The sequence below is a fragment of the Rhea americana genome, unplaced genomic scaffold, assembly GCF_003343005.1.
Source record: "Rhea americana isolate MKP2758 unplaced genomic scaffold, rheAme1 scaffold_270, whole genome shotgun sequence".
Classification (NCBI taxonomy): Eukaryota; Metazoa; Chordata; class Aves; order Rheiformes; family Rheidae; genus Rhea; species Rhea americana.
The window spans coordinates 843,281-861,167 of NW_028186391.1; the positions used below are offsets into that span (position 1 = coordinate 843,281).

Below are 17,887 nucleotides of genomic sequence, written 5' to 3' on the forward strand. Positions count from 1 at the left end.
ATAACACCACAGAGTGCGGATGGTTCGTGTTCAAGCACTACCTGGGGAAAAGGGCAAAAAACAGGGAACCGAAGCTCAGTGCCGGGAACAGGGAGCTGCCTCCTTGCTCCTCACAGTCTTTCCAGCTGGCTGTTACCAGTCCCAACTGCCTGCCTGCTTCCAAGACCCCAGTTCTTCTGACTGCCAGGGGTCCAAGCTCTCAGTTGTTTACCATTTTACCAAACGCCTGAATATACTGCAGGYTTTTAGATCATGGTTGTCATGCTGCAAATAATACTTAGTGCGTACATGTATCATACTACACAATGCATACATACAAATAATGCCATAATGCACAAAAGTGCTTTCCAAGCACCAGCTAGATCAGTTCGGTCCCTGTGTACCATACTGACAACATTTATATGCTGTGAATTGATGCACAATTAGATATTCTCATACCCTAAAAAAATGAGATACCTACCTCAAAAAACAGGAGAACAACTCAAATTTATCCTAGGGATTTGCTTTCCTGTTCAACCTGAACAAATCTAACTGGAAACTACTGCCAAAGAAGGAGGCCATGCCTTTCCTGCCTTGCTCCATGGAAGACTTAGCAACGGAGCAGCCGCAGCATGAGCTGCTTGGAAAATTATTAATTATTATTTTTGGCAGGCCACTTTGCTGTCAGATCAGCTGATGACTCACTCACAGCTGCCCAGCTGTGAAGTCCATTGTGAGTGAAGGGACAGGAGTAGGCCTGTTCCTTCCAGTAAGAGCATGGAGGTCTACCAGAGAAGGTGTCACCTGAGCYGCCTCCTGAAATGGGCAGGATGAGTGTCCCTCCAATCGCAACTATATTTTAGAGAAGCAATGAGTGAAGTGAATCCCACTGCTAGGGACTGAAGCAAATGCGCTGCCCCCATATGTGAATCCACCATTTGGGCTGGGATTTTCCAAAGAAACAAGGAACGTAGGGTAGAGCTGGCACTATTGCCCTGCAGAGGAGCATACACAGGYGAAGCACATTTGATGCGTTCCCTCAATGCTTTCTTGATGATACTGGCCAACATCTGTCTATAGCTTTTAAAGAGAAGCCAGAAATGCTATTTTGGCTGCTGGACCAAGGCATCTTGAGTTTAGGCTACTGCGAGGTGCTCTAGAGCATGTACTCAGGGCATGCCCTTCATAACTCATGAACTTTCCATCCATGTTGTTGGCTTGCAAGACTGGCTACAACCATGACTCAAAGGCTCCCTGCTGTGCTGATCTTGAAATCCCCATAGAGGACACAAGCAGAGCTCACCTGAAGTGTCCTGATGCACTGGCACAGGTTGCCCCGAGAGGTTGTAGGGCCTCCTTCTCTGGAGATCTTCAAGGCCCACCTGGATGCAACCCTGTCTAACAYGCTCTAGGTGACCCTGCTGAGCAGGGAGGTTGGACTAGATGCTCCAGAGGTCCCTTCCAACCTTACTGATCCTATGATTCTATGCCATAGGCCAGTGTTCAGGTTCTGCTCCTCAGGCTGAAGCTGTGCAAAGCATTTGCTTGCATATAAACTACCCTGGGCAAGTCTAGACTTCAAAGAGGCTTAGACTCATGCTTACCTGAGAGTACAGACCTTGTCCTTTCTAACAGCAACCTGTCCCATAGCTGGGCTTTTAGTCTGCAATCTTCCACATGGAACCRCAGAAGAGAGCTGTAGGCTACCAATTTTAAACAATATTGGGGGTCTTGCTTCAGAAACACCTCTGCACAGTGGAAGACTTTCCTATTAGAGCTTCCACTGCAGATGTAGGGGTGAAACCCTTGAAGGTAGGCTCCCCAGCAGCCCTGCTCCCTGAGGCTGCTCCGTCCAGGCAGCGTACCTGATGAAAGGCATGGCTGAGACGCGCTTGCTTAAAGCGAGACAGRGTTGAAAACTGTCCAGAGATTGTCTGGACCTGCACTCACTTTTCCAGCAGGACGAGGGCCGTCGTGGGATTCACACGAAGGTACTTGCACGTGGGTTGCCCGTAGTCGGCCAAATACGTTGACCAGTCCCACTGGATAAACAGATCCAAAAGCTGCAGCACAAACAGAAAAACAAACAAAAAGAGATTTTTAAAAGTTGGCTGGAGTGCAGGTTTACCTAAAACTTGACAAAAAGCCTGGACAGGTGCCATTAAGCAGAAAAACCATTCAAAATGTTTTATAATTTTAACTAATTCAACCATATCACAACCTTTCTGCACATTACCTCTATTTTAGGGGAGAAATGGAGGTGCTACGTGTGCAAGTGAGAAATCAAACACCTGGAGGAGGTCAGTGGCAGAGTCGCAGAAGAACCACAGCGTCCTGACGCTTCAAACTATAGTAGGAGAGCACTTTTGYGGTTAAAGTTATAGATAATTTCTTCTGTCCCCAAATTACCATCTGGTCCACTTTAGCTGGGTCACAAATATTTCTCATCATGCTCAGTGAGACTTCTTAAACATCTTCAAAGCGCTTTGTAAGTGTCTCTAATGAACAAAGCTCCCTGTGGGAGGGATGAGAGACATCCAGGAGTGCAGTGGTTTATTTTAGGTTAATGTAGCTACAGCAGGAGCCTGGGAGTCTCAGGTGGTTTCCAACCGTTCATTAGAGAAACCACTGAAGTCCCCTGGCAGCTCCAGGGGGAGGCAGGAGGCAAAGGCAGATTTGCCCAGACATCCATGACAATCTCYGCTGCAGAGCCCTGACAGCTAAGGTGGCAATTTCTCATCTGAAGCCCTTCAGGTCTACAAAGCAAGCACCCGCTTACACCATACGTCTGCTCTCACCGCACCCAAAGCGCCCGTGTACTCTGCAGCCTTCCCAGCAGCAATGCCCGGACTGCCCTTGATCTCGGGCAAGGAATAAGYGAATCAATTCCAGTTTCCCCAAATGCTTCCCTCCAACCTGGGATCCCAGAAGCTCCTTCAAGCTCCCTCCTTGCCCAGAGTAACTGCCCTGGACACCTGCACTTTCTCCACTCTCTCTCCCYTCAGCCACACAGACCACTCTTGTCAAATACTTGACACCTGATCTCGCCTACTTGACATTCATGCTTCTGTCTTTTGTAAGCATAACTTGGCCAGCTTTTGTCATCAGCAATATTGTCCACCCTGCCAAAGCTTGAGTTTTCCCAGTCTGATCCCCTTCACTTCCCTTGTGGCTTCTAATTTTTTCAAGACAGTGAACTAGACGGAGCAAGTTTTGGTGGTCCACCAGCCCCTGGCATCCTTGGAGTCCTTGTARGGTGTCTGAGAAAGATAACAAGGTTAAAAAAAMCAAACCAAATCAAACCAGATTGTTACTAGGCTTAAATACCCAAGCCAAGGTGTCACTCCTCGGCAGAACAACACTACTAGGCCCTCAGACCAAGAGCTTTGAAGCTGCCTGCTGTCCTACACGCAGGGCTTCATCGTCTTGCCCTCATTACTATTTTCCAAAGCAGCAATRATAAATTAATACCTCCCATAGCTTTCTCCCACTAAACTTTCTTCTCCCTAAGAGGACATCCCTCTTCACCTAGCCAGGTTCTTTCAACCATAAGGACATAGCAGAGAAACTGGGAGACRTAAAGAAAGGCGCAGCACTAATCCAAGCCGTAAAAAACAAGTTAATTAAGAGTGGCTGCATTTCCCTGCCATCCCTCAGCCTCCTGTCGGTGAGAGCTCCTGTGACCGCTCTATCGTGGGCCCGATTGCCAAGTGCATGTACATCTTCATTCCCTCCGTCCCGCGAGCCGGGCGCCCGCTGCCGAGCCCCCGCGAAGAGCGGCTCGGCTATTTCATCCGGCAGCGCTGTCCGGCAGCGAAGCGCGGCCCATAGAGAGCTCATTGTGGCGGCGTCTCCATGGTGCTCCTGGAGGCGCGAGCCCTGTTTAACAACGCGGCCCACCCCACAAAGCCRGGGATTTGGCTCCTTGAAGACCTCGAGGTCCCAAACAAAAATGTGCAACACGATTCTTTTTGACTATGTAGGTCACAGCGAAGAAAGCGAGCGGCGGGGAACAATCGCCCACCCTGGCAGGGGGGACGGATTAGACGGGACCTCGGAGGGCTTTTCCGTCTCGCCCTTCTCCGAGGCTTTGCCCAGGAGGTCTGCGCTGGGGCCCCTTGTGTTAACTACGCGCTGGAGCTGCACATCATTTGCAGGAGCTTTTCCAACGGGAAGCGCTCAAGGGCCCTTAAAGGGACAGCCGGAAAGGCGGTTTCCCGGGCTTTTTCCACCTGGCACATCAGGCTCGAAACTCCCACAGCAAGGTTGGTCGACAGCTCCAGGTCATCGTAGGGGCTAAATCAGAGCACTCCTTGCCCTGGCAGCCTGATGTCCACCTGTCAGACACGGCAGAGCACAATGATTTCCCATATAATGGGCACGTCCGGACACCGGAGGGACCGTGTAGTGGCTCACAGCAATAAAGCCCCAAAGGTGAGGGTGAGGTGAGAACGAAAAGTGGACCAAGGAGATGGAAGAGGCCTTGGGGCTCTTCTCAATCGCATGGAAGTGTTTGCTCTGTCCCCTGGGTTTAAGCAATGCAGTTCTCCTCCATCAGGTGGGGCAGCCGCCAGCRGAGCCCCTTGCTCCCCATGCCAGGACCGAGTGGGGCACTGGCACCTGGCCGTTTTGCTCCATGCTGCTGGGATTTGCATCTCCGGGCGTCCCATGGATGGGCTCTCCTGCAGCCGGGCAGCTCCAGCTGTTGGCATTGCTACGAGAGCGCAAAGAAACGCGACGAAGACGACCTGCCCTAAATGCATCCTCACCCTGTGCTAGCCTGSACCTTCCCAGCACGCTCGGCAAGCAAGAATCCCGGGAGCCAGCTCGTGACAGTGATGGATAGTCTGTGTATTTTACAACTGTTTATCCCCATCCATCTGGCCAGCTAAGCGGGCCCGAGGGTCCCCGGGGCTGGCCAGGCTGGCACCTTTGGGCTCCGGCTTCCTCGCACAGCGCCGTTTGGAGGCCTTGCTGGTGTGTGGCCGGCGGCAGAGCTTCGCCGGGYGGTGGACACAGCAGCGCTGGGTATTCCTTCAGGGGCGACGGGGAGAAGTCTTGCAGCAGGGAGCCTGACAGCTCAGGGCAAGCCGTCTCAAAACGATTTATCTGTCACATAAATGTGGTTTTATTGGTTTTACTGTTTAAACTTTTCACCTCTGCAGCTAAATCTGAAAGTTAAAAAAAAAAAAGGAAAGAAAAAAAGTTCTGCGCGCAGGCCCCCGGCAGCCCAGCTCCTCCAAGGGCTCGGGCGGGCCTTCCAGGGGGGATTCCAGAATAAAATATGCAAATACCATTAATTCTTCAAGCTAAAGAGTCTCCTTTTCAAGGCTATAAATCAAACTCGACAGCGCGTGCACTGGGGGGAAAGGGAAAGAAGAGGAAAAAAAAGAGCTTTTACTCTGATGATATTAAAGTGCAATAAGCTCAGAAAGCTGCAGACGCGCTGTGTGCAAAGAGCAGGACGGCAAACTTGCAGCTTGCAAGAAACCGTTTCCCGGGGGCGAGGAAAGTGTACTCTCTGCAAAAGAACATGGATGGGGCAGGTATAGATGTTCACGTATATATTTATAAAAATGAAGAAAGCAAGGTTTGAGCATGCCTTCAAAAGGAAGGTCCTGAAAGAGATTCTGTTTTTATGCACACATCCACYGAAAACCACAAGCAGCTCAGCTGCCCGGGGAACCTCCCCGCGCGCCCCCCAGGCGCACGCCGATGCCACCTCCACCGCGTCTCCGCAAGCAAGCGGAACCGACTGCGTGCGCTTGTTCACATCCTCCACCTCCACCGCACATCCAGGACAAAAACGCAAGGGGCGGGGGGCACGAAAACGCAGTGCCGGCGTCCTCGGGGAACGTGAGCTGTCTTGCTCAAACGGCAACGCGGGGAAGGAGACGCTGGGATGAAAGAACTGGACCAGGGATCCGCTCCCAGCCCGGCAGCAGCCTGCACTTTGCAAGGGCCCAAAGTCACTTTCTCTCCATCTACCTCAGTTCCACCTCTGTTAAAAAAAAAAAAAAAAAAAACACTCAAAACACTTTTCCATTTCCCTTGTAATACCATGATCTCAAGCTCTTCAAAGTAAAGATTATTTTACAGCATGTTTTTACAGTCCTTCCATCAAGCACAGGGGAAGCATGGCTACAATCTAACAGCGTGCTTGTGGCCAAGGGAACTGGGACACGACAATGCCTCTGCAAGCGTGTCTCCTCCAGATTAAATCCAACGCGAGACACTGTGTTCCCTTTGACATGAGACGACAGCGCTGAATCTGGATAAAATTCTTCCAGGCAAGCCAGAAATAGCGTAATGCGAATCCAAACTGATTCATAACAGAGGTTGTGAGCTTTGCCAGCTCTCCTGGAACGACATCAAAGCAAGCACTACAATTTGCACACTTGCACCAAGATCGCAGCGGGYGCTGTACGAACCCAGGTGGTGATGTACGACAGCTTCAGTTTGAGTTTGCATCTAAAAATCTGACCAGTCCRTGAGGCAACAAAACTGGCTCAGAGCTGACTCGATCACAAAAGACACCAGGACACACCAGAGGCAACTGAGAGAGTTAAGTTTTTCATGGTCGTGTATAACCCTCAAAGCCCAAGCTACACAACTTGACAACCGGGTTGGCCAAGWAAACCATGATCCCATAAACAAACTAAAGGGTCGACTTTGAATTATTCTGAAGCCAAAAGCAAGAGACAAGAKGTAATGCTGTTCTTGAAGAGAAAGATGAGAAACAGAAAGTGGCTGCATGGCACAGCTCTTCCTTGGTGTGGAATTTGGGGTGCAATGTGCTCCCAGCTCAGCTGGTGCCTTCAACAACCAAAGAACTTGCTCAAATCTTCATACTACTGCTAGCAGTGTTGGAACACCAGGCAAAATCTAAAATTACGCTACGCAAAATGGCACCAAGCCACACAAACTTGAGAAAAGGACGTAGAATTAAAGGAGATGGCAGAAAAAGAAGGCTCGTGTTCTCCAAGGTGAAGACCAACCTACTCAAAAAGAATCTGTCCTGCCTTTCAGCCCCAAGGACCTTTCCTGCTCTCCCCTTCCCCAAGCCTGAGCCACAAAGGCCAAGTGTTGTTGCAGGAATGATATGCGAAATAAAAATTCCTAAATTCCCTGACTCGATGAGACACGGGCCTTTGCAGCTCCTCCTCTGGACCCTCCTGCCTTCCCAGCTCTGCCCTTTTCCCCTTCTGCACTGATGCAGTGCCGCTCTGCGCATCCACAGCCGGGGCACCCGGGACTTGCACTCACACACTTTTGACCATCAAGAAATGGTGCCACATGAGAAGCACCGAGTACTCTGGGGTCACGGACAAACCTGGYCTCTGAGCTGAACGGGGAGAGGTCATGCAATCCTCCCCGTTCAGCAGGAGGCTGCAGGGCTGGACGCAACATGAGACTGCACCCAAGGTGACATCCGCTGAAGCACGATTGAAAACTCGTCCAAACTAAAAGTGAACAGCAGCTGTCCAAAAAACTAAGCTGCTCCAAGACGTGAGGGCAGTCTGCAGCCTCGCCAGAACTGGAAACCCAATCTTCCTCTGGCAAGCAAACTTTCTGTTTTTTAAATCCCTGCCGAAGGGACAGGGTTGCATAAGAGCCGTGCACGTCGTTCCCGTGAAAGTCAGAAGAGCTGTCATCACCTCCATGCTTTCCCCCGTGCCCCAGACCTTTTATTTTTAACTTCCCGACTTTGCTAGGCCAAATTCACACATAGACCAGCTATATTTATAAAACATCCATCACCAGAGGCGAACTGGCACAGCAGTCTTGCAGATACACGGTAACTGGATGGTGAAAGAACAAAAAAAAAAGGAAATGCTCTGAACTAACTTGTACTTCATTTCAAGGTCAAGCTTCAGCTCAAGGCCTTCAATATAGTAAAAATCCACAATTTGAGCGAGAAATGTCCTCTGCCCTCTTATCCACCGAGGTTTTGATCTTCAGAGAGCGATGAGAGAGAGCACCGAGGCGGCTTGGTAAGCACCCCCCTCTGCCCACGCAAACCTGCGTGAGTGGGAGAGCCTCCAGCAGCGGGGAACGGGTGATAATGAAGTGATCCTGCCCTCCAAAGAGAGTAATAATCACTATTAAATAAATAAATGAATAAATAGAATATGAGCAGCGYGCACGCACGTGCAACAGGATGAAAAGGTAAAGACAGCTTCGGCGCATTAGCCAGCGAATCCGTTAACCTGTTCAAACAAATTCAAACACAATTATCACGGATTTCTCGCATTCGCGCTGAGCTGAAGCTATTCTAGCTGACTCGCTGCATCTGAAAGTGGGAGACAGACAGGTGTCTGGAAGAGCTGGCCCCGGTGYTGGCGGTGCCAGGGGCACACCTGCCCAAACGGTGGGACGAGCCACTCCGCAGGACCTCAACTCACATGGGCAAGGCCTGGCCAGTCCGCACGTGGACCTCGAGGAGCACRAGCAATTCCCAAAGCTGAACCAGGGCCAACCACCAGGTTGCCCATGCCTAAGCTTGCAAACCAACCATACCCACGGTGGGCTGGACAGCCCTTGCCACCCATCAATGGGCAATTGCAGCAGAGCCCAAAAGCCCRGAGAGATTCCAGCAGTGGCAGCCACAGGCAAGTACATTCATAATAATTTATTCTGGGGAGGTTTCAATTAAGCCCTGCAGGAAAGGAATACCTAAATAAATATGCTAACCTGTGGGGAGATGGGGGTTTGGACAACAGGACTGCCAAGAAGAAAAGGCACCAGGAGCTGCAACCAGGAGCTGTTCATCTACTCATGAACAGACTAGAGGATAAAACCATGGTGTAAACAAAAGCAGGAGTGGATTAGTAATCGTTTTCACTGGAAACCATGATTTTGCTCTAAGCAGTGCACGTTGAGCATGGTAGCACCCTTCATAACCTCATGCAATGGCTGCACTGTGACAAGCAGGGGAACGAGCATGTGGGGAATGCAGGCAACACTAACCTCACCCCAGTTTAGGTGCTTACCAGACCTGTCTTCTTAGCCAGAGAGCTGTCTGTAGTGGAAGGCGGATCAGAGAGAGGGACCTCTCTTCTGGCCATCAATTTGTATCAGAGGAGCAGGGTTGTCCACCCTACTTGGGCATCTCCTCAAGGCTGAAAAATGCCATGCTTAGATGAGCTCTCTCTTGGGTCCTGGGCAAATGTCCTGCCCCAGCAACTGTCCTTCCACCTAAACATGCAAGCTGAAGGCAAGAAAAATAATCCCAAGCCCTTCACCTTGCATTTTAACTGGATTTATTTTGAAAATCAAGGCTGCAATTGTATCTTTCAGCCTCCTCCTATTTTTGTACAAGTGAAATAATTCTTGGAAATAACAGGAGAAGAACTTAAGGCAGAAGGGACAGAATGTCATAGAGTAAGAAGACAACAAAGCCCTAATCTGCCCATTTTGGATTATTTTCAGAGTAGTCTTATTGCCTGTTTATAGGTTTTTGTATTTCATAAATCGGATTTCCAGGAGAAGGTCTTCAGAAGGCTTCTGGTCTGCTCTGCATGTGCAGAAAGGTTTTCTGGTTTTCCAGAAATGTGAATGCTCATCATTTATCGAGAGGGAAATCTCTGGCTTCCCATTCACTCTGAAGTTCTGGTGCAATTGCATGGTTTGACCATTTACTTTTTTTAGAAGATATTTATTCCAAGAGTCTCACTTAAATTTTACACATGCATTACATTTTCACCTGACAGACACTGCATTTCTGATTGATGGCCACTTCAGTACTGACGGCAAAAAAATCCCTATTTGGTTGAACACGGTTTTGCCGCGTTGTGTTTCCCCACCAGTCTGTGAACCTGTGCTACCAAACCACATGAAGGAGACATGAAACGCCAGGCAGAGCTCAAGCGAACCGGTGCAAAGCAGCACAACACCCAAGGGTGGGAACGCGGTGGATTAACGTGTCACACCACTGCGACAGMCTCACAGGCTCCTGGAAAGTCCCGAGCAGCTTCATTCTCTGCTTCTTTACGCTCTTGTTGACTTTGATGGTGCAGGATCATGGCCTTAGTCATTAATTGGAGTTCTGCCTGCAGGGAAAGCTGAACTGAATTCTAGGGAAATCCCAAGCTCCGCAGGCCATCGCAACACACTGTGCAACACCGCTTGAGAAAACACCACGGCACTAAAAATACTTGGTCTGAAAACATTGGGATTTTGCTGTTTCAGAAAAATCCACCAATTCTAGTGATAACTGCTTAGACCAGGGGTTTTACGAATGGACAAAAGAAGGGAAGCAAACTCTGAAATACTGGGTTCATTAGCCAATTTGCATGCATAAAAATAACTTTTCATATTCATCAGGCTCTTCATGCAGGTTCACAAGTTTGCCTGGTGCTTGCTGAGCAACGAAGACGATGGGATTTCTCCCCTTGAGACCCTTACAAGCTTGAACGAGACAAAGAGACGATACCAGGCAGTCGCCAGCAGAAATGAAAGCGTCTCGGAAAAGCACTCTCGAGGGAGCGTCGTTGAATAACTCTCACCGCTGCCATTGAGGAGGCACAAAGGAGGATTCATTCCCCGAGCAAAGCTGTCGCCTTCAGAAGTACTGCCGCTCTTGGTGCATCGATGCAGCCCGGTGGGACGGGCACCGCCGCTGGAGYGTCCGCCCTTGCAGGGGCTGAAGTKGGGCTGCAACGCCTGGGAGAGGCTCAGGTTGACTCCTCRCCATCCTCGCACTGCAGATAATTAGTCTTTGAAGCAACCAGATTTGCATGCAGGTGCCTCGGGGGCTGCTGCTGCCTGTCGAGGAGAGCCCACTTCTCTACTGCCTGGGCGAGCAAGCAGTGCCAAAGTGCAGCTGAGCAATGGGAGAAAGGGGCATGAAAAAGAAGGGCAAGAGCACCCAAAGAAACATCCCTCAGAAAATGGGGAGCACGGGAAAGCAATTCCTAAGCGAAGCAGAAGGCTCCAGGAACCTCAGCTGTGGGCCTGCATCTCACTTGCCCTGCCTGACCCGTGTTGCCAAATCAACTGTTTGGAGGCAAACTTCCRGAAAGAACAGGGAAACTGCAGGTAYTTCTGTTACAGACCAGGACAGTTGGAGAAGGTTAATGACTCATCACTCACTCCCAAAGGAGAGACTCCCCTAAATATCGGAAAACCAGTTAAAAGTGGGGGGAAAGCAGTAGTACTCCAAACAAGCCTCCTCCATCACAGCAAAGAGGAAAAAAGCCACCTTCAACCCCATCCTTCCATGGGGAAACGTTCCCMCCTGCAGCACAGAGCCTGGCTCAGCCCAGCCCCTCCACCACCTCCCTTCAGGGTTGGAACTGGGGGAAGAAAGCAGGAGCAAGGAGAGCCAGGAGGCAGTGGTGCACCCTCCCCGAGTGCAGCAAAAGCCGGGATGTCCAAACTGAGCGGGTCCCTGAAATGCCCTGGCACCACTCTCCCAGCACACTGGTCCCCAGCACAGGCAAAGGATACTTAGAGCAGCAGCGAAGGCAAGACTGGTAGGAAACATTTGGTGACAAGCAAACGCAGGAATAAAATAACTTTGCAGAAGGTGAAAAATCAGASAGTTTGGTAACATCCTCCTTCAGGAAAAAAATTCATTTCTTAAGCTTCTAAAGGCTAAGAAATTACGATAAAATACGGATTCCTCTCTGCTAGGCCCTAATTAAAATCCATTATTTCACCTTTTATTTTCCAACCCTGCTCCAAAAAAGTCTCTTTTTCACCCCATTCATGCAGCCCACCTCTAGCCTCGGGGGCTTTTTGGTACCTTTTCCAAAACGTTGGTGCAATGCATCAGTACAACAAAGAAATTAGGAAACCAGGAAAAATGTCTACCAAGCTCTCCAAGAGGGAGACAACTGTAAACCCAAGGAGTTGAAAAGACACGGCAAAACTTCCCCTTTGTACGCTTCTTCCATTCCTCTTGGCATCTACAGGACAAACCAGTTTTTAGTCTGAAGCAATTTTTAATTCCAATCACTTAACCACTTATCTTTGGGAGCAGCCCTCTAGGTTCAAGCAGGGCTTCAAACAGGCATCAAAGATGATCTGAAACCCAAATGTATGCAAGGGCTGCTCTAGGACACCGCCTGCTATGTCTTACTCTTTTCTACAAAAAGCCTCTCATTTTGAGAAAACATCAAGCTTATTTTAACGTGCTCCATTTTTGGTCTGTGCAAATCATTCTGGGTACTTTAAATTTGCAGACTGTTAATGTGTAGAGGAAAAAAAATTACAGCATTCTYGTAGGAAAGGTACATAACATTTGCTTTTGGCATCTTGAGAACCTACTGAAGACAGCCAGGGTAACTAGAACATGACATAAAATTAATCAAGGCCCAAACATCCCAGAACATACTTTAACTCAAACAAGTGCAACTGAGAGGACTGGCATCTGGAGGAACCAAAGTTGAAGAAGTAAAGAGCGCTGCTAAAGCATTTAATCCTGATGCTGTACCTGCTCGGTTCATTCTGCAGTGCAGTAGGGCAACAAAGAGCGTGGCCCTGGGCCCGGAGCGAAACGGCAGGATTTATGGCTATTTGTTGCAGATAGGGAAAAAAAAAAAAAAAAAAAAAAAAAGCTCACAAGGAATCTGAAAACAAAGCAAAGGCTTTTCCTTACCCGGTGTCACACTAACCTCTGGATGGCCTTGCACTTATTGTCAAAGCCTTGGAAAGGTATAAACAAAGCCTGATTTCAGATACCAAGCACTGCAATTGGCTCTCCAGGAAATAAAAGGAGACTATCTGGTCATCGTTCCTGAGCAATCACCTTTACAGTAACATATAAAGCATAAATCATGCAAGAGAGAGATGTTTTACGATGTGTACACAGAGTTATCACCATATCGTAAAGCAATTTACGGGCACAGGAGGCGATAACGGGCTGTGGCGATCTCCCTGTGGCTTGGCAAACTTGACACCTGTACAGTGTAACCTCTCAAAATAAATCCGGCTCCAAAGCGCGCGGATGCCTGCCACAACGCAGGGCGCTGTTTAAAGACGGCCCAGAGGAAACGGTTTTAAAACTGCATCCAGCTCAGGTTGCAGGGAAGCGGCGACCTGGTGACCACCAAGGGCAGAAGAAATGAAGAAAGTAAGAAAAGCCCAGTTTGAGCAGGTGCTATCTGACTTGGGAAAGACTGTTTTACAGGACAAGGCAGGAAAGTCCTCTTTTGGATAGACATGCTCCTTAAGCTTACAGGTGTGCAGCAAAATTGCAAAAGGAGGGCTCAGGGTGTTGGTGACGGCTAAGATGTACGAAGAGGTGCTGCTCTTCTTAAGGACAGGTCCCACGGCACAGGCGCAGGAGCTGTCTCTGCCCATAGGAGCTAGTGCTCAACCYCGACTGCTTCTGAAATGCTGAAAAACAGCTCTTAATAAGAAACAGCCACTTGGGAATTTCAAATTTACCAGGACTGACTGCTCCAGTCAGTGTGAGCTAGATGTTTCAAAAACTAAAAGACAGAAATTTCATAYAGAAGAGTCGTTTTGGAGGACTTGCCAGAACAGAGAAATGATCTTACACTGAAACGGTTGCTCTTAGTGGAATTGCCGTTCAGATGTTGGCAACTGGACTTTCGGTTTGGACTCGAAGCCTGAAGGATCCATTAACATTTGACGATTCCAGCGTGGCCATAGGCAGTGAAAACCTTCCAAGAGCAGCAAAAGCCTCAAGCGTTTGGCCAGTAAACCACCCTTTGGTATCATCAAACCTAAACTAAACACAGCTCAGCTTCAAACTCAGAACCACAACTCTATGTCGAAGCTGAGCATCCCTTTTCTGGCCGGCTTCGGTTGAAAACAGAATGGCAAGATCAATAAGTAGCTTCAGGCCTACACTGGCATTATACAATGCCACGTTGCGTAATTTCCTGCTATTCAAAGCATTTCTTTTTCTCAAGGTTTCTTAGACGTCAGGGTTTACACATAGGTGCACACATTTCCTTCACCGTTTTGCTGCCTCATTCACTTATTTCCGCACCATTATCCTGCACATGTACACAGCCGGCGAGCGAGAGCGAGCAGAGCCGGGCCAGGCTGTCTGCACTCCGCTTCCTGCGGCTGAATGGCAACGCTGCGGCAAGGGCAGAACGTCGCGGATTTGCCTTTATTTACTCCAAGCTGTTTACTTTCTTCTTGCTTTCCATTTTATTATTGTTTGATAGGGACATAAAGCAGAGCTCCAGCAGATCACTGCCAGATACCCTGAACCAAAGGACTTCTTGCAAACTTCCTTTCGGTTGCTGTAAAACTTGTGCGGGGTTATGAACTCCTTAAACAAACAGCTGAGGTCATTGTTAGCTTAAAAAAAAAAATTAAATAAATAAAAAAGCAAGACTAATGTTACAGCCACAGTTGAAGCTACTCGGCAGAAAAGGGAGCCAAGATGGTGCACAGCAAAGTCCCTTTCAGAAGCATTGCTCTCGCAACAAAAAGAAACGTGAGTCTTGCAAACGGCGAGCACCCATGGGCACACGCTTTTCGCCTGCTCAATTCCTCTTCTCTGGCCAGAAATGTGCTCTCGCAATTGCCGTATTCTGCATGCACGTGACAAAGGGATGTGTCYTTACGCCCAGGCCTCCCACAAACGCCAGGCAAGCCTGAAGCCAGAAGCAAAGGGCCACCTTTCATACACTTCTGACATCCCACTGCCCATCTCTATTTTGCAACGATGACAATCTGCATCGCCCTGCTGACRACACTTTTAAACAACCATCTATCCTTTCTCTCATCCTGCTCCTAAGTATATTTGTGTAGCTATCCTGAAGTCCAAATTCTACTTTGTCTGGACCTGAGGGACATCAGGGTACCCACAGGTAGCTGAGCAACAGCACCAGGACCTCCTTGCTGGCAGTACCGCCTCACTAGTTCCTCTTCTGTCTCTGCCATTAGGCTTTTTTTCTTACCACTGAATCCTAAGTGCTTTGCTCTGGTTTGAGATACTACCAAATACAAGAGAGATGATTTCTGGGCCTCCTTGACTCCACCTAACCCATCCTTTTACCAGTCAAAGTCCTTCTCTACAGGACATCAAGAATAGGAAATCTGGACTCCCAAGACCCACAGCATTTTGAGATAGTCCACATCTCAACTCCACTTCTGAGGGTCACGCTCCCTCAAAAATCCTAAAACCAAGCCCGTCCTGAAACTCAGATTAGATACRTGCATAGATCTAATATGCACCATATATGCAATAATATCTACCCAGAAGTAYTTTTACAAACACTCAGCCCCCAAACTGAGTCAGGTTAGTTACAGAAACATATGGAGCCATTCAGAAAATACCATGTCGAGAAAACTGTGGGACAGCRAAGCAGGAAGTTCTCCTCGATCATTTTGAGTCAAGAATGAATCCAGAATTTTAGCTCGCCAACTCTAATCCTGCAATTATGTTCTTTAATGTCCAAACCGAAAAGCTGCTGATTGTTTCACGAAAAAGGATGGAAAATGTTTTTAAGTTAATCACTGTAGCAGAGCTGACTGGGCAAACAGAGTCCTAAACAGCCCTAGAAAACAAAACGAAACAAGAAGCTCATCTCTGCACCTACTAAGAATAATCAAAGCTTTTCCATAAAGTGAAAAAGGACAAGTTTGAATCACAGAATGGTTGAGGTTGAAAGGGACCTCTGGAGACCATCAACCTTTGAACCTTGCTTAGTCACATGCGTCCCATACAAGTGGAATTCTTGGGAAAACAGGCCTGTCTTTCCAGCCTCTTGACATTATACTGCAAGATAAAGTGCAATTACAGCCCCTCCAGGCTCCGGGCAGAAAGAAATGGTAGGGCAGCGGATGGCTCCCGAGATGCTCTGTCCTTTGCTAGAAAAACGTTAGCAAGGCAGCACGTTTCCTTCCTTTGCAGGAGGGCCAGTGCAACACAGTCACGCCTCCACCCAGGATCAACCCAGGTTTTTATTGTTTTAAAAAACCCAYAGCAAACTCCACTAGCCAACTTGTCTGAAGTTTGCAGCTCACTTCCCATTCCAGGGTACAAAAAAATCTTTGCTGGTGGACACAGGGAGAAGGGGGTGATACCACAAACACAGGGACAACATTTCTGGGTGACAAATAAAGAAGATTTCCAATGTAAGGCTGGTGTTCTGGGTGGACAAGATATTTTAATGCTTCTTGAGACCTGCAGACTCTTGGGTCCTGATACCAGAAAAGAAATCCTGCTACTGAGCATGTCAGAGAGAAGATCTGATGAATAYAAAAAGGAGTTCCCCAGGCTGGACCAGCCCTATACGCTGTCCCCCGAAAATTCAGAGCACACGGTGATAGCTTCCGCAGCACTTCACCCCACCTGGTACCCAGTGATTTAGGGATACACCAAACCATAGGTTGCACGTGAATGCCGTGTTTAATAGCCCCAGTGGGCTCATCTTCCATGCATCTGTCCAAAACCATTTGGAAACCACTTGTGCTCTGGCCTCCCTGTCGCCTTACAGCATCGAGCTCCTCCCTACATCATGAGGGAGAAAGCAGAGAGCGGGTGGGAGCTTTAAAACTTCAGATCTTCCACCCCTTTTACCTGCAAACGGAAGAGTTCCACCTATGGCAGAACTCGCCACACATTTAAAGCACTGAGTGTTCATAAGAAAAGGAGAAATGGGAAAGGAAATGGAAGGAATGCAGACACCATGATTACGGGGAGGAAATAAATCACTAACAGGGCATTCATCAAAACCAGAGGATGACTGAGTGACCCTATCAAAGGCAATATATGAAAATCAATAAATTTAGACAAAAAAGGAACAAATGGAATATAAGCACCTTTCAGTGGAAAACACAGAGGCCTCTTACTCAACCTGAAAATTTACAGTTAGAAAGAAGAGTCTGTCTGGCCKTCTCTCCACCCATCCTACTGCCCTCTCCTGCTCCATATAGGATAGAATTACTCGTACATCCCCTGAGGCAACTGTATGCAGGGTTTCATTTCAAATTGCCAGCGATACTACAATTTCCACTCAGCAGGATTGCTCTCACCCCTTGGTGAACTTCATGGTTTTGGAGAAMCAGCCCAGAGTTTGCACTAGCCGTTTCCCAAGAGGTTTGCTGTAAATCATACTTGAAGAGCAAGATTTATCTGCAACACAGTTCATCCTCACCTACAGGAGCTCTACCAGGGACTCTCTGGCCTTGCAGCCCCAGGGGAAGATGCGCTGCTCCACGCGCAGCACTTCTTGCACCTCTGAAACCCTTCTTGCAACTTCCAAGCTCTGCAAAGAAATCCCTGCCTGTATTCTGCTGCTCTTTGCTCTGTGCCGCTAACAAGCCTCTCTCCGAGCCTCATTTTTCATTCTTGCCTCAGTGCTTTCTTCCRCATCCTCCTGCTCAGTGATTTTCCCCTCTGAACCAACGAGCTCTGGCTTATACCCTTTCCTCTTTARAAAGTGCTTCTTTTCTGAAAGGCCCCGAAAGCCCCCAGTCTCCCGAGACAGAAGCATGAATAAGTCAGACAGTGAAATCAAAAATAAAGAAAAATTAAAAATAAATAAAAGCCAAGCAAGCTCATGGCATGTGCTGAACTCTCCTTGTGCTCAAATACAAATTTTTCATGACATCTCATCACTTATTTAGACGGTAAACTCTGTGGGTCAATGACCTGCTGCATATCGCTATACTGCGCTGATATATAAATAATATCTGTACCCACTTGCACTCTCACACAGCACCAAAGAAGACAGGAAAATATCCAGGAAATACAGCCTCAGTTTGAAAGAAAAAATGCTTTTTGAAAGTTGATCATACAATAGCTCGACCGGACTCCTGAGTTCACTAAAACTGAAAAAAACCCAACCCTCCATTCTGGTTGATTTAGAAGAAAGATTTAGAAAGATACTCCAGCAAAGAGGGAAATCATATGGGTTATTAATCATCTGCTTGCTTGCAGGCTTAATCTAATGCCTAAAGCAGAAGCAAA

At 48.2% G+C, this 17,887-nt stretch overlaps 1 protein-coding gene across 3 annotated transcripts in view; it reads right to left on the reverse strand.

Moving 5' to 3' along the window:
* The window catches only part of EXOC6B (exocyst complex component 6B), a 291,841-nt gene that overhangs the window by 10,064 nt on the left and 263,890 nt on the right, over positions 1-17,887 (reverse strand). For all 3 annotated transcript variants that reach the window (XM_085308226.1, XM_085308224.1, XM_085308225.1), the window contains one exon: positions 1,930-2,042. In XM_085308226.1, the coding sequence (XP_085164352.1) occupies positions 1,930-2,042 (113 nt within the window). The remainder of the gene's footprint in view (positions 1-1,929; positions 2,043-17,887) is intronic.